General features: G+C 40.7%; 2 protein-coding genes across 3 annotated transcripts; one reads left to right on the plus strand and one right to left on the minus strand.

Moving 5' to 3' along the window:
- Positions 1–672: 672 nt before the first annotated feature.
- tefb (TEF transcription factor, PAR bZIP family member b) lies at positions 673–10488 on the plus strand. Of its 2 annotated transcripts, none has more exons than XM_086066806.1 (4): positions 673–889; positions 3410–3931; positions 5515–5726; positions 6932–10488. In XM_086066806.1, the coding sequence occupies exons 1-4, from the start codon at positions 787–789 to the stop codon at positions 7145–7147; spliced, it is 1053 nt and encodes a 350-aa protein (XP_085922932.1). In that variant the 5' UTR covers positions 673–786; the 3' UTR covers positions 7148–10488. The 2 variants fall into 2 exon arrangements, with proteins under 2 accessions (XP_085922932.1, XP_085922931.1); XM_086066805.1 differs by lacking the exon at positions 673–889 and adding an exon at positions 2738–3036.
- Positions 10489–11842: 1354 nt separating this feature from the next.
- tob2 (transducer of ERBB2, 2) lies at positions 11843–20554 on the minus strand. The gene is made up of 2 exons (XM_086066807.1): positions 20060–20554; positions 11843–15794 (listed from the first exon to the last, which is right to left on the minus strand). The coding sequence occupies exon 2, from the start codon at positions 15577–15579 to the stop codon at positions 14401–14403; it is 1179 nt and encodes a 392-aa protein (XP_085922933.1). The 5' UTR covers positions 15580–15794; positions 20060–20554; the 3' UTR covers positions 11843–14400.
- Positions 20555–21270: the final 716 nt, after the last annotated feature.

The following is a 21270-nucleotide window of genomic DNA, read 5'->3' on the forward strand; positions in this document are numbered from 1 at the left end:
ACAGCCATCTGTTTTTGTCACAATTAGTCTGACGTCTGTCCTTGTATACTTGCATAATGTGTGTGGTTTGCTTCTCAGATAGATAAATAGATAGATTGATAGAGGGGCTATAGCCCCATGAGAAATCTGTGTAGCCACAATTAAGCCCCTCCAGCATTTTTTTTGATATTATAAAATACATCTCTAAATTATTTTTCTATTACTATTCTTTCTCAGATATTATTTTCTCTAATCAGTCTATGGCGCCTCTGTAGCCCCAGGAGAGAGAAAGAAATCCTAGAGCCGTCCCTGAAAAAATATATACAGCGGACTGCACTCTTATATTCCCCCTGAGGGATTGAAATGACTCAGTCCAGTAAATAAAACATACAGGATCCTAATTTATTACGTAGTGATGGTAATGACCGCTAGGTGGCGCATGCGCACCTCCCTCCCACGCAGCCACCTCTCCCACGTGCAGCCGTGCGTGGTTGCAAATGTACTCGAGGGTGAGCGTGCTGGAGGAGTGTTGTTGTTCTCTGGTTTAGACCCAGCCCCTTGCTTTATGATTGGCTACACGGCGAGAGTGGCAGGCGTGTTCCCCCAACCTCGACGCATCAACCGCGCCGAAGGGCGTGGCCACTCGGGGTTATTCCAATCCAAGTTTTTGGGCACATGCAGGCGTCCCCGTGATGTGTGTGAGTGACTTGCTGCTTAAAAGTTGTTCGAAAGTCTTGAGTGGAGAGCACAGACAGTGACACTCGCCGCTTGTCTCGCTTGCATCAGTTTGTCTTGTCACCGATCAAGATGTCAACGTTTAATCACATCTTTGGAGAAAGGGGGGAAGTTCCTGATCTCATCAGATCCTTGGCTGACTATCCCTTCTCTTTCCCAGCTTTTGATGACTGTGGTAAGTAAGAATAGTTGTTTTACTTGTCGTCGAGAAGTATTCAACATAGTTTGGTGTGTCTGATATTTGGCTGCATTCACTTCTAGGCCACGCAATGCTCTAAGTTTTGTGAACTAATGTGGTTTTGATTGTGATGATAAAATCATGCTATTCAATTTGAACAATTATTCTAATCAAATGTGGGTTTTTAGTTTGTTGTTGTGTACGCTACCTTCACAGTGTCAAATCAAATCCTAGTCAGTCTTGTTTCATCGATTCATGCATGGCATGACATATTTATGTCGTTCTGATGTGAAAATGCAAAATTGTTCGTTTTGTTGGGGTCTTTAGCTGGATTTTTTGCTTTACTATTAATTCATGGCAAAAAAAATTTAATAAAGTGAAAACTAAAGTTTTCGCATATTTAGGTACTTTTAAACGCCCCATGTTGGCTGCGAGTCTTACTGTTGGCCATATACGAACATTTTTTTGAAAAAAATCTTATATTGGCACTGTGAGTGTCAGATATTGGGTAACGGGTTTCATATTTGTAAAACATTTTTGGTCATTTGATCGTAGTAGCACTGTCAGATTGTTTGAAAACGTGCTGTGTATCACACCCTCCCCAATATTAACCATAGCATTATTAAGTAGTATTGTCCCTGATTAAAATATTTCGTTTAAAGAAGAAAATCAGATAACGCCACATTTCATGGATTTTGTTTACAAAATGCGAATGGCCACTAGAGGACAGTATTGACAAACAGCCTTTACCTACAATTGTTTTCATATTCACGCGGCGATTAAAAGTGACCACAAAGATTTACTTAATAAATAATCATTCTTCATTATAAAAAGATACAATTTTAAAAAGCTCAGTACTTTGTATATAGCCACTGTGTCAGTAGTTAGCAAAATATTGCTTTATGTAGACTTTGATCAGTCAGAACCCCCCCCCCCCCCCCCCCCCCGAAGGACAGCAAAACATTACACGTGCAGTGCAAGCAATGTGCACTTTGAACGTCGTCTGTTAAATCAGATATCTGCTAGGCAACACAGCACTTGTTGGCGCCGCTCTTGCTTTAAGAATATCGCGTGCAACAGAACGTGAGAAAGAGAAACTGATAGCTTTTGGCGCCATGAGCTTGCGATAAGAAATAAGGGGGTTCAAATAAATAAATAAATAAATTTGTACTATGGTCACACGTCGGACTATATGATATTGCAGTATTTAAAAAAAAATACTTTTAATTGTAGGCCTGTCTCATGGTAAAAAGACGGGTTGCGGAAATAATTAATAATACATTTACTGTAGTTCTTGTATTATTATATATATATATATATTTTCTTTTTTTAAGCGGTAGCTGCTTTCCACTGACGAGAGTGTCAGTTTTTCAGCACGTGCGGAGCAGCACGCGGCCTCGCCCCCTCCACAGCTTGTACTGTCATGTGAGCGGGTGAGGGCGGGTGGCACGTGTTTTGCCACGAGTGTTCTCGCGGCTGGGTTGCAGGCGAGTCTGCTATCAACACTTTTTTTGTGTGGTTTGGAAACACGGTGAAAGCATGACATTATTGTAACATAAGCGGGTCGTTTTCTGGCCACATTGTAAAAATAACCTAAGTGTCTTTTCAGAGTCGTGAAAGGTCCACCCTTTGACAAGAATTACTTAATGTTTTTTTAAGACACATTTTTAGATTTAACTCATGTTTAAAATGAAAGCATTTTGAGCTTGATAAATTAAAAAATCAAATAAAATAAAATGAAGGGGAAAAAAGACCACTAGCGAAGGTGCCATCACATGACAGAATAAGCAACCAATCAGATTATACTATGCCCAAAATAGGCGTGGCTGTCGCCTCATGAATATCCAACATGCGCTCTGGATGGGCACGGACAACACAAAGGGGAGCAGTGTAATTTCCGCATCTCAGTGTTCTATTGTCGACAGGCAGATTTTAACGTCGCAGAAGTTGGAAGGTGACCCATAGTATCGTTGGTATATATACATTTTTAAATTCTGCGACAATGTCCGGTAAAGCAGCGGTGGCTGTCGCGCTTCAGCCCGAAATAACCGTCGACCCAGCGGCCAAGCAGAAGTCTTTCCCGTTTGTTATAAAGAAGATTATGGACATCCCCCCTCCTAACATTCTGGAGGAAGGCGACGATGGTAAGATCGTAGTGTCAAAAAGTGTTTGTGAATGTGAACGTTCGGTGCAGCTCAGAAATGGAAAAGAACAAAAAGTTCCAAGTGCAGTGGGCTGCGTACCCACGCTGTAAATACGCCCCCAACACAACCCGATCATGGTGGGTTCATGTTTTATATTTTTCTCTTGTTTCTTTCTGTTCAGAATTTTCTGAGCTGCGTGTGTAGTCCAAGCAACATCCTGTCATTGTCGTGTTGTGTTGCGGAAACACCCCCTCTGCCATTGACATTGACAGACCCTTGGTTTCCCCGCTACAGCCTTTAGCCCCATTCCAATATGTTCATTGACGCCCTATTTGATTAAATGAATTGCTCTATCCTCTTGTGTTGAATTCAGAGCTCGAGAAGGAGAAGCTGTGCTCAGCTGACGATGTGGAGGGAGGCGGGGTTGCTGCAGCCAGCGCTGGTGGGGCTTCAAGGGGAGGCAGCGGGGGCAGCGCTGGAGGGGTTTCAGCCTCCTTGACCCCAGCCATTTGGGAGAAGACCATTCCCTACGATGGCGAGACCTTCCATCTGGAGTACATGGACCTGGATGAGTTTCTGTTGGAGAACGGGATCCCTGCCAGCCTGGAGGATGAGGAGCTGCAGAAGACGCTGACTCCGGCTGAAGGGAAAGGCAAGAGCGCCCTCAAGGTTACGGCCACAGCCAGCGCAACGACAACGTCGATGTCTCCGTCTTCTCCGCCTGAAGCCGACACCTCTACTGTCGCCTCGGAGCCAGAGGAAGCGGTGACTGTCACCACGCTACTGCCCGCCAAATTGGAAGATGATGATGAGGAAGATGAGGAGCAAGAAGAGGAAGCTGTGCCCCATGAGGCAAAAGCAGAAGAAACTGTGGAAATCAGCAAGCAGAATCCTGGTGAGAAATTTGCATTCATATAGTCCCACTCATTTTTATCACTTGCTACGTTAGAGTTCGGGTTTCCCTTAGAAGGCCACTGTGACGATGAAAACCATATAAATGCATATATTGTCACTTAGGGGTTTGCATCTCTCCGATAAGACAATTTGATACATATCTCAATACATGGGGTATGATATAATTCAAAGAACGGTACATTTTAAAGTTAAACGATTCGATTAGGTTCAATTGGGATTACAATCTAATTCAATAAAGTACGGCTCAGTTCGAGAGGGTATGATTCAATTAGTTTCTTCTTGAGAGTAGACAATCATTTTACAATAGGAATTACCTTGCCAATACTGTACATAATTAATTAATTAAATAAATTGAAAGGAACAACAAATCATTAGCATTTTTTTACACCCATAATACTTACCTCATCATATTACATATGAACAGTTGCCCCTTTAATTGATTATTTACAGTATATTGTTAACAGCTATTTGAACTGAAAAAAAAATATCAATTACACTTGTTGTTCAATTATGAAATTAATTTGGTGGGGGAAGAAATATGTGTAATATCTGTTAAAAATCAAGTAAAAATGAATTTTCAATGATCAAAACAAATCAATTTATTTAATAACAAGAAATCTGTACAGTAGAGTGAGGCGGCAGGCCATATCTGGCCCCCGGCCTTGAGTTTGACACTTAGTAGTCATTTCATGAGCCTTTTAGAAAAGTTGTACTATGTGGTTATACTTAAACAACTATGCAAACAATCTCTGGACAGTGTAGTAAGTAGTGAAACTAATAAAGCCTGACCTTTGAGCGCATCATTTTAGCAGTTTTTATAGCTTCTTTGACTAAGTCCCCTGTCTCGTATCTCTTAATGCATCATCCGATACGTTTCCTGGTGGGAAAGAAAATATTACAGTTTAAAGGGCTCGCCTGCATAAAAACTGCTGAACATTGAACAGCAAACCAACATTAAGTGCAAGAAGTCATTTAAAGCCCCCCCCCCCCCCAAAATCAACTCATTCAAAATTGGAATATTATTGAGGTACTGTTTGTCCCGCATGCCATTCCAATGAGGGCGTACTCACGTTGTAGTTGCAATAAGACCCAGTGCAAGTGCAACTACGCCATCTAGTGGTGAACGGTTATATTATATATTACAACTGTACAGTGGACCCCCGCTATTTGCTGGGAGATATGGACTGGACTGGCCCTCAAATACTGAAAATCCGCGTACAATTGACACCCATTGCAACTATATAGTATTGTACTAAAAAGTTATAGTACAATTGTTTTTTCATCAATTTATTTGTTAGGGAGGATTTATGAGGCATGTAGTTCATTCTATATTTTTTTGAAAATTCTATACAGATGGCATCCACTTGTCATGTTGCTAATACGAGTGTTAAAGAAGTTGCCATTGTAAAATAAAACACACAAAAAATGATGTTCATGATAAAAATGTGACTGACATGGGCGGGCCACACAAGGTTGCGTCATTTTGGGGTGTTTAAATAAAGCATGCATGCACCTTGTTTAGGGTGCTCCTTTCGAAGCTCAATTTCCCCCGTGTCCCGACAGGGCCTGGAGAGCGTAACACGGCGTCTCCCGTCAACCCGGATGACATCGAGGTGGATGTTAACTTTCAGCCAGATCCCACCGACCTGGTCCTGTCCAGTGTGCCGGGAGGAGAGCTGTTCAACCCGCGCAAACACAAATTCTCTGACGAGGAGCTTAAGCCGCAGCCGATGATCAAGAAAGCCAAGAAAGTGTTTGTTCCCAACGAACAGAAGGTATGCTGACTCACTCGTGAGCATGTTTGGTCCACACACTCCGCCGGCGCACCTGTCAATTTGGTGGCAGAAAGTAGACTCATTTTTAGACAGCTAAAAAGCAGTTCTAAGTTAGGGCTCGACGATTAACCGAAATTTTATCGTGATTTCGATTCTGACTTCTCTCAATCATTCACATGTAATGATCGAAGAAAAACGTTTAATGTGCAGAAGTTTAAAGTTGACAAATTCCCTACGTTCTGAAAGTACCCTGAATGCACCATGTAGCTTGTAGCTAGCCCGAAGAGAATGAGTGTGATTCTGCCGTCCCTAAGCGCACTTTAAGCTGTTAAATGACACGCCGGTTGGAGTTAACTGTAAAACGAGACACACGATAAGGATAATTACATACAGTGTGTATTTAAATACAAAACGTGCTTAATTTTTTAAAACATCGCTAGCCTAGCGCTAATGCTAAAGAGCATGGCAGATCCCATTCAAATGCTAACAGGAAGTTAGTATCAACTTCGGGAGTAATAGTCCTTCAAATAACAAATGTTCACACACAAATGCTGTGGAAACACATACCCACAAGTAAAATAACTCAAAGGCACAAATTTTCCCCAATTTGTGAGAATTTTTATTTTTTTAATAGAATTCAATCGCAACTTTCTTCTGTTCTCGTTGTAAGTGTGTACACCGTGGATGCACGGCACCACACTGCCCTTAAGAGGCCGAAACGCGCAGGAACACCCAGTATTTGTTTTATGCGATGACTGTTTTAGTATACAGTATTTTTTATTTTACCTTCTTTTATTTTAACTTTTTTTGTTTAAAGATTCACATAATTTTCCTTTCCTCATAATTCAAGGATACAAATATATCCAATGGCTTTTTGTTTTTGGTCAAACAACACACATTTCCATATGACAGCACAAAATGCAATATTTTGATAGCCCACTAAGTCCCCAGACTTGTTAAAATAACATAATGTTAAATAAATATGATAAAGAGGGTAATGTAATGCTTAATTTTTAAAATGAAGAATTAAAATGCAACAGGCTTGAATTTCATATGATATGATTTATAAGGCTATGTTATACTTGACAAAGAATAGTGTTAGAATAGTGTTCAACATGAAAGGATGAATGGGCGTAAGACTATGATCGTAGTTTTGAGTACACGTAGTAGTTTTAAAATCAATGACTTGTCCTATTTTTGCTTAGGATGACAAATATTGGTGCAGGAGGAAGAAGAACAACGTGGCGGCCAAACGTTCCCGTGATGCCCGGCGTCTCAAGGAGAACCAGATCACGGTGCGCGCCTCCTTCCTGGAGCGGGAGAACGCAGCCCTGCGGCAGCAAGTGGCCGAGATGCGGAAAGACTGCGGCCGCTGCAAGAACTTGGTGGACCGCTATGAGGCCAAGTACGGTCCGCTGTAAAGACCTGCTTCAATATCAAATTCTCAATTCGACAAAAGCAGAACTTCCTACCCCGCAGAATTCAACACAGACACAAACACACAAGGGAAATCTAAATTTGCACTCTGGCTGACCTCCGGTCACTGTGTCGAGCTCCGGCCGCGGGTCCGAACCTGGCGCTGGAGTGTCGGATACACACTTGGGGACTGGGCTGGGGAGCGGTGGTCGCGGGAAGGTCTGTGGAGAGCGCCTGGCTCCTTCACCGAGAGGAAGGCCTCAACACTCCCGTGGAACATAGGGTTGGTCTCGAGATGCTTTCAAGGAAGTCAGGAAATATGAAAACAGCAGGCTGATAAAACGTAGTCACACAAATCTTTTTTTTTTTCTTTTTTTTTTAGCACTTCCTTTAGTGGACCAAAGCATGAGTGCCATCAGTTGTGAATATTGGTGCCCACTCCCCTCACATTTCCTTGTGTGGTACATTAGTGTCTAATTCCTATTCATTCTCAAGTGGGATGTAGATGCTGAGACAGAAGAAGAATGGAGTAGAAATCAGGTAGTTGGGCCTGGAAGGCGCGGATACCCTCAGGTGGTGGACGAAAGTTTTTCTGTCAAGTAACACACACACACACACTATATGTATAGTCATCTCCGGTGTGTAATCCCTTGTTGCACTTTTCCTCTCTCGTGGTTGACGGTACCTTATTATCACTGTGGGAGTGACGGTAGCTTCATAGAAAACGTGCATGAAGTCTTCGTACTCATCTCAGATCAGCTTCCCGAGCCTCAGAAAAGATTGAATGAATCACCTTTACAAAAGAAAAAGTGCAGTTTAAAAAAAAATCTAATCAAATTCAGGTTGCTATCAAAAGTACCCGTTTGAAGGAATCTATGGCCCTCCCTTTTGTGGAGGGGGATGTATGTAAAAGGATGTTTATTTTACTACACTCTGCAAGTAGAGGGCGCTTGGAGCCCTCACCTGCCTTTCATAGTGTAGTGATGGCTGGATTGTTCTTAAAAAAAATCTTTGAGCGGCCCTTCCTAAATGACTGCTCTGAAACCCTGTAAATAAATAAATGATAGTCTGGAGGTCTTTGTATCATCCGAAAATGGATTTTGACTGTCTTTATAATCCAATGCTATTCCTATCTTTGCCAAATAGTCAATGAGTGCTGTATTTATTCTGATGGTAATAATGCATCTGTTGATTGTGATGTACAAGATTCTTTATATCCCTTTTGAGGAAAATGTCAAATGAAACCAATGACTAAGCAGGGACTCCAATGGGTTAACTGTGTTTGTTTTTAAAAACAGATTTATATATACGGTAGTTAAAAGGGATTCTTTGTCTCCACTCAGAATATAGATGTGTGTGCAACACGCGAAGGGCAGGGTACACTCTTATTTACCTCATCCAGCACTTTTTGCTTTGAAAGGGTCGAACAGGTGATGGTTGAAGTAGAGAGAACGCACAGTAAATGTAGTGTGTGGTCTATTTGGCAAAATGTCAAATCCGATTTATTTTTTTTAATGCCTGTTTTAATTAGTAAGTACGTCACAGACTGTTACAAGACTGGTGACGTCTCCAGATGCCGATTTATTTTATTTTGTATTTTTTTGTGATTGGTTGGCTTGTGCGCCAATTAATGTGGCAATAATACCCTGTTATATATTGCTTGTTTGATTTCAGTGATATTATGTGTAAAATTGCCATGATGTTATTTCTAAGAGGAAATGCCCCCAAAGTCTTTTGTGCTTCCACTTTGATCCTGTGTAGTCTAGGATCGTAATGCATGAAACCCAGTGTACTTTGTCTTCTATCAATGTCTTGACTATTCTACACCAAGTGTACTTACGTATATGTGAACCATCACTAAAGAGCAGACGTGCTTCACGATGGCCAGATTAATGCAGAGCATCTGTATTATGACGTTATGACCCGCATAATAATGCCAGCCATCTTGAGTGTGGTCTGCTTGGATTTCCTTTTTGGGGCGGGGCAAACATCAAACATCATCTGAAAATGGCATCTTTTGATCACTGTGTGGATTGTTTCCTATGAACTGCAAATTGATCTATATCTAGATTTACTGGATCAGTTGGTGCTTAAGTGTTTTCTTGATCGTTTCAATTTCAACACGGTGTAGTGTAACGGACATTTCTAATTTCCAGAGTTTATTTTGCATTGACATTCAAACTAAATATGCACTGCATTGGACTGTCAGTACAGCCGATGAGTTTTTAAATTAAATTCATGGTGTTGTGCGTAATTCTTACTATGCCTCGAGAGAATCTTTTAGATTAATTACTGGGGTAGGTCAGTATGTAGCAGTTTTTTTTTCATGCACAGCAAAGTTAAAAAAAAAAAAATTGTTTGAAGATAACAGATATATGCTCTAATATTTTACAAAATTCCAGATTATATTCTATCAATTTGCTCCACTGTTAAACAAAGAAAGAGAGAGCAATTGCATGTGTGGTAGAAAAGGTTCCTTCTAAATTAGGGTTGTCAAACATATGGCTTGTGGGCCAGAATCGGCCCTTCAGGAAATCCAACTGGGCTCGCAAGGACAGAACACAAACGGCAGTTTTTCACTCAAATTAACTGTTGCTAATTCTGCCCAAAGGAGGCCGCACTGACAACCACTTAAATGACATACTGAAATTTGGCTGTCACTCAGGATTTGATTTGCAAAAGTGATGTGCTCATTTTCTTTAGAAATTACTCTATGCGATAATATTTTCAGAATGTACTTGGAATTATTTCCACCAAAAAAGGCAATATTTTAACATACAGGTCCGGGCCCACTTGAGATCAAATTTGGGTCTAAGTGGCTCCTGAATTAAAATGCATTGACAGCCCTGTTCTAAAGTGTACTGCACTGGCACTACTTCTAAGGTAAATGTGGGCAAGCTTTTGTGTTATTTGTGTCTACATACACAACACAAACTAAAACCTTGTTTTACATGTTTAGTAATGCGCATGCATAACAAGATATATGCTCCTTGGTGTAAAACAAATGGTCAAGCACAAACTATATGAAAATGTTTTCCTTTACCTGTTGGTGATGCTAATGTGTACATTTGAAGGTGAAGGTTAAACAGCCCCATTTTAGTTCTTTTTGGCATCACAGCTATTTGAAGCAGCTACAATTATAAAACAGAAAATGATTTAATAGTATCAGGACGTTTTAATTTGTTTTTGTCTTTTTTGTGTGTGTTTTGCATTACTTTCTCTAAAAATGATTATGTTGGGTGTTTTTGTATTGTCTTAACCATGTATGGATACATGACACTGAAGTGCCATAGTTCTGTATCGTGTATCATGCATAAAAAATAAATGAATCGAGATGTAAAGACAAGTGGGCTCTGTTTGACCTTGACTTGTCATCAGACGGCTCCAACCAGCCTGTGTGTTGACAGACGGTACAATAAAGATGTGATTTCATTAGGCATCCATCTGCACGTGTACACACGCACACGCACACACACGGGGTGTTTTTGTTTGGATGCCGCACGCGTTTTCCCTCCTCCCTACTGTTCGCTCATCAGTATTCCAGAAGAGTAGGAGCTATTGCGTAATGATCACACCCACAAAGAGGACGGGCGTGTGTGTTCACAAAGGAAAGTATGGGGATGCAAGGGAGGAGCTTTGGGAAGCCGAAGAGATGATGGCGGCTCCGAGCGGGATGGGCTGAGGATGGGAGAGGAAATGCTGAGGTGGGGCAAAAAAAGATGGATGGATGGATGGAGGAAGACGTGAGGGAGATGTAGAGGAGAGTCAAGGATGAGGCCAGCCAAGCGTGATAAATGTCTCACAACACGTTACTATCGAAAGGCAGTGAGCGAGCCAACGTTACAGCTGTTTGCAGCCCCCTGCACCTCCCAACACGCATACAAACGCTACAAGCCAGTCAGAGTGCTGTATGATGAAATCTGCAGTAATATCTGCTGGGATGTCTCCTGCTGAGGTGGGTGGTGCGCAATCTGGCTTCTCACCAACAGAATTTCATCTTTGCTTTGAATTATTGATCAAACATCACTGGAGTTTGTTTACTTGCAATATTCGGATGTGTCACTCTAGCATTTTAGTGCTCAAGAAAGACAGGGGGGCTACTCTTTAAAAAAAAATTTTTTTTTAAAGCACAATTGACAATTACGAACAGCGGAACGTTTCTGCTATTGCCAATTTGCCACATGCAATGCTTCATTTCCATGGCATATTGTATTGCTTTGTCCTGTGACTAGGATTCAAACCAGGCATGTTGTTATAGTCAAACAACATTTTATCACATTTTCAAATAAAAAATAATCCTCAATTACGACGATCCAAAGTCCAATGCTTTTCAATGAGCGGAGAGCGTCATTTCACCAAGGACAAATGCTGCACTCGATGAAAGTGGGAAATTGGATATCTCCCACTCGATTGTCAGTTCCGACCTCAAAGTTTTCGAGGTGAACGTAAATACAAGACATATATTCATTGGAATGACTGCGTTCACAAGAACAAAATAATTGATCGTAATTAGCCATCTTTGTTTACATTTACAAACACTTTGAGGGCGGAACTAGAACACTCCGAGTGGGATAAATCAGACTTAAACCTCTCCTCGAATGTAGCATAAGACCGCCATTTTGACTTGTGACAATTTCAGAATTGTCCATACCATTGAGATGTGTTCACACGACAGCGTGAGAAATAATAATGAGACGATCTTATTTTCCATGCTTACTGGTCTTTTTATTACAAACTTAAAAAAAGAAATCTGATACAATAATAAACTGCAGTAGTAATGCCCCATCCCAAGAAAACAGGTCATTGCGTTTCATTTGTGAAAGACTTGTTAAACATCTACAAGGTGTACAGATCGGATACAAAATAGGTAAAAATAAAAATACAGTCAGAAAAGGAAAGAACTATTTGTACATCTTTTTCAATTATACATTTTAATGTTAAGTGTCACATAGAAAATAAACTCTTCTAACAATGGAATATTCCAAAGGGCAAAATAAAACAATATAAGCAAAGAACATCAGAATACAAAATTCTCGTTTCTCTTCAACCCCGATTGTAGGATAGCCTGCACTTAAGAGTTTGGGGTGCCTTTCAAATGGGTTATTTTGAGCACACAAAATGCAGTTCTAAATTTGAGACGCACACCATATTTGGAGTTCTTTTTAAGTGCAATGAAAAATTCAGTTGGGCTTTCTGCAGGCCATCTCAACCGGGGCTGACTAGGAGTACAACATTCATTTCCTTCATCCTTCCGATTAGAACATACTGTGATGCTATTCAGGGAGATGAGAGGTAGAAACCCACTGCAGGGTCTTTTTCATTATGGCCTTACGTTGCACTTAACAAGGGCGATTGAGAGTCTGTAAATAAAGAAGGTGCAGGATATGGCTATAACATGGAGACCAGAGGGTCACACTTAAGATGGAAAAGGTCAACGTCACTTTTAAATGTTAATAATCATAATCAGGAACAGAATTTGTGCAAGTAGTTCCATGATGCAAATTGAAACGAATGTACGTGGGCATTTTCCGGAGAAGTGGTGTTTTCAGATTGCATCTAGTAGAAGGACAGTGATAAGAACCATCTTTTGTAAACATTCAGCTCTTCAAACCCCAACTTTAATACATTTACCCGTCTCTTTAGACTGCTGCTGTACAAAGTACAATACACATTCAATACTGGACTCTGTACATAATTGTAATACATGTATTTATTTTTATCTCAATTTGCATATATTCAGGTTAATTTCTGCAAAAATAACTTCAGCATGTAAGAAACTAAACAAGGAATCTGAACATAACGTCATATTTACATTTTCTTGGACTTTTGCAAAAACAAAAATATATAGAACTATCAGGTTTTCTTTTTAAATTACAGAACAAAGAAAAACAAATCCATATTTCCCCTCAATATCCTCCATGAGGGCGGTTAATGGGCAAAAAGACAGTTAAGGGTCCTCGGGTACAAAACACGTTTACATATATCGGTCTAGAAAAACATTAAATTAATTTAACTGACTCCATTTTCACATCTTCAATAATGTTTTTGAAGTGCTTGCATCTCATTAAATGACAGTGGAATGAAAAAATAATAATCATGGATGAGAGTAGAGCTCCGCTTAATAAAGTGCTCAAATTGCCCATTTTGTCATAACAAACATACTGGATTTGAAGCGCTGCGACGAGCTTAAAATAGCAACAGAAGCCTCCCATCAATGACGAACATTCATCATGTCCACTTGACAACCAGGAGACAAAAAACAGATTCACCTTCCCCCCTTCCCCCCACCCCCCGCATTTTAAGGAGGGGCAGAAGAGAGTTAGCCTTTCCCTTCAATACCATTTAAGCTCACCAGCAACGTGTTCTGGGTTTGAAAAATGTCGCTCTCCAAGTCAATACACACCGGACACGCCGAGGCAATGTAACCCTCTCGCCGCCTTCTTTTCCACACCGAGGCAACGCACCCCTACATCCCCAAAGTCACACCAAGCAATTGATCAAAATCTCTCAGTCTTTACTGCTGTATCCCATCCCCCCCCATCCGCAATCCACTTGCCTATTCACCTTCACACACTGATGACTGTGAATGTGCACATGTGCAGATTGTCCAAAGTCTACATGTACGCTCGTGCACACGACTGCAGGCATCGGCACGTGAGCGCCGTCTTCTTAAGATGCAAAGCTTCCTCCCCTGGCAGAGGTTTGCGCGACCTTCCCTGCTGCAATTTCCCCTTGCCGGAAGAATTACATTCTTCTATTTGCTCCCTTCATCATCTGCAAAACGCATTCTCGCTGATGATAAACACGTTTGTGTATTTACTGCTGCGATGTCAGCGTGCAAAGGCGGCCATCACGTGATGTTTCTAGAGCACATTGAGCCACGACATGGCAACACATGCACACACACCCCCTCCCTTCCCTTTCTCCTCCCCGAATAGCCAGCACTGTATGAACAGATTGCAGAGCAAAGTGCAATACTTGGCTAGGTCATTTCCCCACAGCATGACGTGCAAACTGGAGCTTTACCACAGTCCATGTCCATGAGATTACTTGTTATTCAAGGAATAACAATGGCAATGATGGATTCAAAGCATGTGATGAGAAAAATGAACATGAGATAAAGAGTATCTTTAAATCTCTGTAGGAAAGCTATGTGTTTAAATCTCTGTAGGAAAACTAAGCTTGCATTAGTATTAGGAGAGTTATTTAGAAAAAAAATAAATAAATCTGGAGCTCCAAGTTCTTGACGAATAAAGGCTTAGTTGGCCAACACAACAGGCTGGAAGGACTGGCTTGGATATTGCAGGTTGTAGCTTCCTAAACCGTCAACAAATTGAGGTTTCTCCATGTAGGAGATCTCGCCGTTGGCGCCCATGATGCCCACGCTCTGGGATGGGGGAGGGCTGGAGAAAGGGTCAAAGGTGCCCACGCTGTGAGGGGGCTGGAATCGGCTTGCGTGAGGGTCAGCGTCGAAGTAAAGGGGGCTCTGGGGTCCCGGGTAGACAAATTCTTTGGCGTTGGGGGACAGCTGGCTGGGGATGGGCCCGACGAGGGAGTGCATGGAGAGCGAGAGCGACTTGTGCTTCAGCATCTCTGGAGCCAAGATGGCAGTGGGAGAGTGTGCGAGCATCCTCGGGACAGGCGGGACTCCCACGGCGACGCTGGAAGCGGTCGCCGACCCGGCCACGCTGCACTTCTTCATTTTGGTGGAGCCGAATTTAGTGGCGGCGAAAGCGGCGGTGGTGAAGGTGATGGGTTGAGGGCGGGCGGCGGGCTGCTGAGCGGACAGGTAGGGGATGCCGTTGGTGGGGGGAGAAGGGGTGGACGTGTTGGAGGAGTGGGAAGCCGGGTCGGGGGGCGAGCTGGAGGTGGGATAGTTGAAGAGGGCGGGGCCAGGTTGGACGGACGGCGGCGTGGGAGAAGTGGAGAGCGGCGCCATGAGGGAAGGCGATAGCTGGCTTCCGATGGGAATAAACACCTGAGCGTCAGGGTTGAAGCCCAAACTCTTGGCTTCCTCCAACTCAGAGTCCCCTTTGACCTCTCTCATTACCCCTTCGGCTCGCTCACCGTCACAGCTGAGGCCTGGGGGGTCCTCCAGGTACAACACTTTCAACGCCCCCTTCTCCCCAATCTGGTAGGACACCTCGTAGGGGTCAATCCACACGCTGAGCTCCGCGGGGACGTTTGCGCGTACCTCCTCCGTGTCCAGCCCGCTTCTCTTGGCGGCTAGCTCCACAACAGGGTCCCTCGGGGCTCCCAGGTGCAAGCAGCGGAACGCGGAGCCGCGAAGAGGGGCCTCGGGGTACCAGTGGCCCTCGAAGCGAGACACCAGGATGCGCTCCAGCTCCTCTCCGAAGAGGTCGGCTCGACGCCGAGGTAGCTTATTGTACAAATAGGACACGATGAAGTTGAGGGCAACCTTCACCTCGAGATGCATGACTGCACCGGGCTGCCGCTGCGCTCCGAGTGCGTGCGTGCGTGCGATGACGTTTGCTTTAAAAGGGAGGCGATGCAAAGCGTAATGTTCTTGACTCTCCGCTGGCTTATTGTACACGGCGTGGTTCAAGCGTCACCATTTTGAAAGGCACCTCGGAGACATGGACAGCAGGTTGTTTGTCGACGTTTCAAGTGAAGCACGCCGCCACTTCAGCTCTGTAAAGATGAAAGGGAGACAAATGTTGGCGTTCCACGAGGATCAGACAATCGCAGAGGAGGGATGAGGGAAGATTTTGCAATTTGTAAACACGGCTAGTAATTTGTACAGTGGTTGCCATTTTGCAAGATTTCTCAACATCATGTTACCTGAACCATGTTTACAGTCTTCTATGGTCTTTATCATTAGTTTAGGTAGATGATGTCAATGATGAGCACCACCCAAAAAAATACTTACAGTCGCTCTACCAGCATACAGTATAATATCTGAACCTAATTAACAAAAAAGTAAATAGCTCTTAAAGATTAAAGATTCATTAGCAACGAAATCCACCAGTTTTTTTTCCACCTCTGGGGGAAGCCATTACGCCACTTGCTATTGACTGACAATGAGCTCAGAGCTGAGCTAATGACCAATCACAGCTCAGCTTGTGAATGTCACATGACCAAGCTCAGAAAACAAGTGAGCTGTGAGCAAATGTGATGTCATTTGTAGAAAATATAGCTACAGCAATAGATTAAAAATAATAATAATAATAATGTTTTACATGCTGCGAGTGTATTTATTGACTTATGTAAAGCATTTTGCATCATCGGTCACTCATTGCTCCTGCAGAAATTTCAACAATATAGCATGAGAGGCGCTGCAATTAAATGGTTAAACAGTTATTTAAATAATAGGTTTCAATATGTAAAAATAAATACAGAATCACACGTTTAGTATTGCGCAGGGTTCAGTATTGGGACGCAAGTTATTTCGAATTTATGTAAATATTTGCACTGTTGCAAATATTAAAATGTGTAATGTTCAATGCTGAAGATAAAAATAGATATATTGTGCTAAGGGGGCAACATAAAACAAAGACTGCAGAAAGGAAATTGATCGTGTTAAAAAAGTGGTTTGATTGTAAAAAGTTATTAAATGCAGCCCAACTGTGATATGAAACTTAAATGGTATTGAAATTGAACTACTTCTTGGGAGTGATTTTTGATCATAAACTGTGCTAAACCCAAAGATAAAATACATTAAATGTAAAATGGCTAAGCCAGTGGCTGTTCTTTATAAAGTAAAGGATTTCTTAAATAATAAGAAAGACCTTCATATCTTTTGTTGCCTTACATGTCATATTGTGCCGAATTTTGAAGAAATGTATAGACCTTTAAAACAAATATAGACCAGAGTAATTAGAATAATTAATATGGTTGGCTAATGGCTGCAGAGAATCAACTAATCCATTATTTATAGGATCTGTTATTTTAAAATTTATGAATATTGTGTATTTGTATTCATTCATTTGTAGTTGACTGCAGGTGGCAAAATGGCCGCCTCTAAAAAGGATAAAAATTGAATGATTTTGCTGCATAACTCCTACTCCACAAACGCAATATTAATCAGAATGCCATGTTTAGACTACTGATGGCACATGCAACAATATTGCAAAGATTTTTGGGGGTCGACTACCCCTTTAAATGTGGATGTATTGTACCGAAAAGTTGATTGGACTGAACTGTCCTTAACGTGCAGAATTATCTCATCCACTGCCATTGACGGCTATAGACGTCAAAAATTCATTTGAGCTATTTCTATTAATTTAACATTTTTTCCCACTTCTGTTAACAAGAGTATGAAAAGAGATTTTTTTTATTGTATTAGAACAGATATAAAATCTGTGATTAATCGTGAGTTAACTAGTAAAATCATGCGATTAATTACGATTACAAATTGTAATCGCCTGACGCCCCTAATTTTTTTTATAATCTTTTCCTTATATAAAAGACTATTAAAAATTGTTTTAATAAATAAATCAATAGAAAATAAAAGATTATTAAAATTTAGGGGCATCAGGCACTTAAAATTTGTAATCGTAATTAGTCGCATGACTTCACTATTTAACTCACAATTAATCACAAATGTTATATCTGTTCTAAATGTACAAAAAAATCTAGGTTTTCATACTCTTGTTAACAAAAATGGAAAAATATGTTAAACTAATAAGAAATAGTTCAAATTAATTTTTGACGTCTATAGCTGTCAATGGCAGCGAATGAGTTAAGAAAGAAAGAAAGAAGGCAATGTAAGATTATGCGTAGTGTGAATTAATTCATTGACTGATTCTTTTGTCCATCACTCGAGGGAGCCCGTGTGCCATTAGTGGTCCTCATACCACACTGTAAATCACTAGGAAGTTTGTGTTCTGAGGAGGATTTACATAATTTTGGTGGTGAAATGGTTGGGGAAATCCAACTTGAGCATATGTTATGAAAGATGCTCGTCGTTCATTTGCATATGCTTGCATTTGTTAAATTACTTAATTTGTTCATTTGTAGCTCCCTTTCATGTTATAATGCTATACATATCACTACACTGCAAAGTGCTATAAAAGAGCAATCTTAGAAAACAATCTGAATAGTATCATTAGATTAGTCGTTTAAAAACCATACATCCCACCTGTCAGAGTCAATGTCAACATACACAAATAGGAATTCACCATTTTATATTTTGCTTTTGCAAGAGTACAGGATGTACTGATGGATGGGACAGATGTGATGCGGGCCTCATAAATCCTTTATAATCTGAATCTGATCCCATGGAGCTCCTCTTGCTTAATGCTTCAGTCCATTCATCCCCGCGCTAAATCAACGGCAGATTAAAAATAAAAAAACGGCATCACAAGACGCGTGTCCAAGGAAGAATTGTAAATTGGCAGATTGTCCATCACAGAACGCCATTTCCCATCATGCAGCGCACGTAATCCTCCCCTCCCTTCTTTCATGTACAAAAACAATCCTCTCACATCAACTTCCCTGGCCAGATGGGAATTCTTCATCTTTGAAAGAAGAATCTGATTAAAAGACAATTCCAATTTTGCAACAGATAAAGCCGCACATGCCGGAATGTTGCATTTAAGGAGGTGAACACGAGATTAACATTTTAGTTCCACTTGGGGGGGGGGGGGGGGGTGACATTGAGATGGGGGTTGGTTGGAACGAGCTAAAAATAGTGACATATTTTGTACTTATGGATTGTTTTAAGACTCCTTTTTCTTTAAGCGTCTTTCCACTGCCTGACTAAAATATGATTATGTAAGTGCATAAACAACTATAAGTAAAATTAAAAGAAATAAAAAATGGTATGATTAGTGCACGAATCATTAACCACTGCTTGATTTGAACAACAACAAAACATTAGGTGCAGAGATTCGCCTTACTGAGTATTTTTTAGTTAGTTTATTATTCATCCGTGTCATAACGCTTTAAGGATTTTCTTACAGCGCAATTGCTGCAGGCTGAGCAACAAAACACGATACACTGTATTGTTGTTTACATGGAGCTTCAAACATGTGCCACTGAGCTGTGAAATTTCAGCTACATGACTGCTCAGCTGGTCCTCTCGGTGCCTAATGTAATTTCAAAGAGACACAAGCATAACAACCATGACAGACATTTCAAGGGAGAGCTCATTATAATTAACACAATCCAATGAGATCAATGCAACAATCGACTGTTAGAAAGGTAATGCTCAGTTTTGAATGACGATGTTTGAAAGGTATTGATTGGAAATGTTTATTATTGTGGGTGTAGTTTGCAGTAGTGCGGAACTGCACTGCATCATAAGGAGGGTCGTGTTTAATTTTTATTTATTTATTTTTAACTCATGTACAGAACCGAAACAGAAGCACCGTTCAGTAGAATGTACTACAGAGCCACACGATTGCAAACTAAATGCACAATAATAAATATACTGGTAAAGTGGTACCGCACTGACAATCAAAAATAACCAAGACGTAATTGTTAGATACATTATATTGTAAAGAGCAGAAAACTAACATGATTGAACATTAGCGTTTATATTCCTGTATTCCATTTTATAGCCTCTTGCTAATTTAACTGAATCTGAGATAGTGTATTGAAGATAGCGTCACTGACATGCGACCAGAGAAAGAAAAACGCAAAAGCAAAATATAAGCAAATGATGAGACCAATTGAGAGGCGAAAGTCGTTTAGCTGTGCATTTTATGTGCATCAAATAATGATGAAGAGGAGTGTAGCAAACACAGAATCCACATGACAGCTGCAGCCTTGGAGAGGCGAAGCTAACATAAACAGAGAGAGCGAGCTGGGGAAAAAAACCCTGTAAATCTGGTGAACGCTTAAAAATTGTAGACGTTTCGGTGAATAGCCAAAGCATTTGGTTGGAGCGACAAGATGAGCAAGCACACACAGAAACTAATAAACTAATGAACCTTTCGGGTGCTACCACTTACCTGCATCTACTTGACTTCGACCTTTAATTTTATTTCCGTCAGCTTTTTTAGATTTCACAGCGTTGATTCCATGAAGAGATCGGCAAGTGGAATGTTTCACCTTGGAACAGTATCTTTTGAATCGCTTGCCAGTCTCCAGCTGACAATTGAATGGAAGGTCCAGGGAAACTTTACGGTAGGACAAGCCGACGTATTTATACAGTTTGACTCGCCTACACCCTCGTGACGACAGGAACTATTTTCTCTCAATTGCAATGGCCTCTTTCCGGTTATTTAAAAAATATTATTATTTGTATTTGTCTGCAGTAATAATACAGGCAACGCTTAAGTATTATACAATAATAATGTGAAAAAAAGAGAAAATAGAACAAACAAGTTCACGTTTTCACAATCAGTATCGTTTAACGATCTTTAAAAAAAAATAGCCGTAACATGAAAAAAATATATTAATGTTCTCTTTTCATATTATAGTTAACAAAGTAAAGCCTAGCAAATATCGCGGAGGGATATTTGTAGTTCTTAAGGCGCTGACCGCTTGCTAAAAATACAAGCGGTGATAGCAACAGAGTGTCTATTGGCTGAGAGAGGGGCGGGCCCACAAATTATTGGGCTGCGTTATCCATTCACAACAGCGAACACGACATGCCCTTTAAACAAGGACTTATGGGAAATGACGTTCTTTGGAAATAAATAGTGATGTAGTAGTCGTTGAGAGTTTAGGTATATGACAATTCACAGAGTACTTTGAATATTTTGCTCACCTCGTACTCGTTTCATGTGGAATAGGACAAGCCTTTTATTTATTTATTTAAGATTTTATGTTGTACAAAATTAATCATAAAAATAAATAATATCTTTTATGCACGAAATATGTTCAATTTGATTGTTGTACAAATTGTAAGTTGCTCAAATTGGTTAAGATTCTTTAAAAAAATGGTTTAGATTCACATGTAAAAATACTTACTATATGTCATGATAATTCTAGCTCCTCTAAGATATCGTTTTGTTAATAAAACATATATTATCTAACGGTGGTAAAAACAGCATTTTCACCAATATACATATGAACACACAAGATACATGACTATTGGGATATAAAAGTTGAATATAGTGTTTTTTTTGTCAAAAACCTTTATTGCATCACGACTTGCTTTCATAAACATCAATATGATACAAGATTCTGCACATACAGTGGCTGTTTTTAAACACAA

Source organism: Leptonotus elevatus, chromosome 1 (genome assembly GCF_054856555.1).
Source record: "Leptonotus elevatus isolate MCC_2025b chromosome 1, RoL_Lele_1.0, whole genome shotgun sequence".
NCBI classification, from domain to species: Eukaryota; Metazoa; Chordata; class Actinopteri; order Syngnathiformes; family Syngnathidae; genus Leptonotus; species Leptonotus elevatus.

Excerpts from the sequence above, each read along its gene's own strand:
- tob2 (XM_086066807.1), bottom strand. The coding sequence starts at position 15,579 with ATGCATCTCGAGGTGAAGGTTGCCCTCAACTTCATCGTGTCCTATTTG.
- tefb (XM_086066805.1), top strand. The coding sequence starts at position 2,895 with ATGTCCGGTAAAGCAGCGGTGGCTGTCGCGCTTCAGCCCGAAATAACC. Across the intron at positions 3,932-5,514 it reads AATCAGCAAGCAGAATCCTG|GGCCTGGAGAGCGTAACACG; the intron begins GTGAGAAATTTG and ends GTGTCCCGACAG. Across the intron at positions 5,727-6,931 it reads TTGTTCCCAACGAACAGAAG|GATGACAAATATTGGTGCAG; the intron begins GTATGCTGACTC and ends ATTTTTGCTTAG.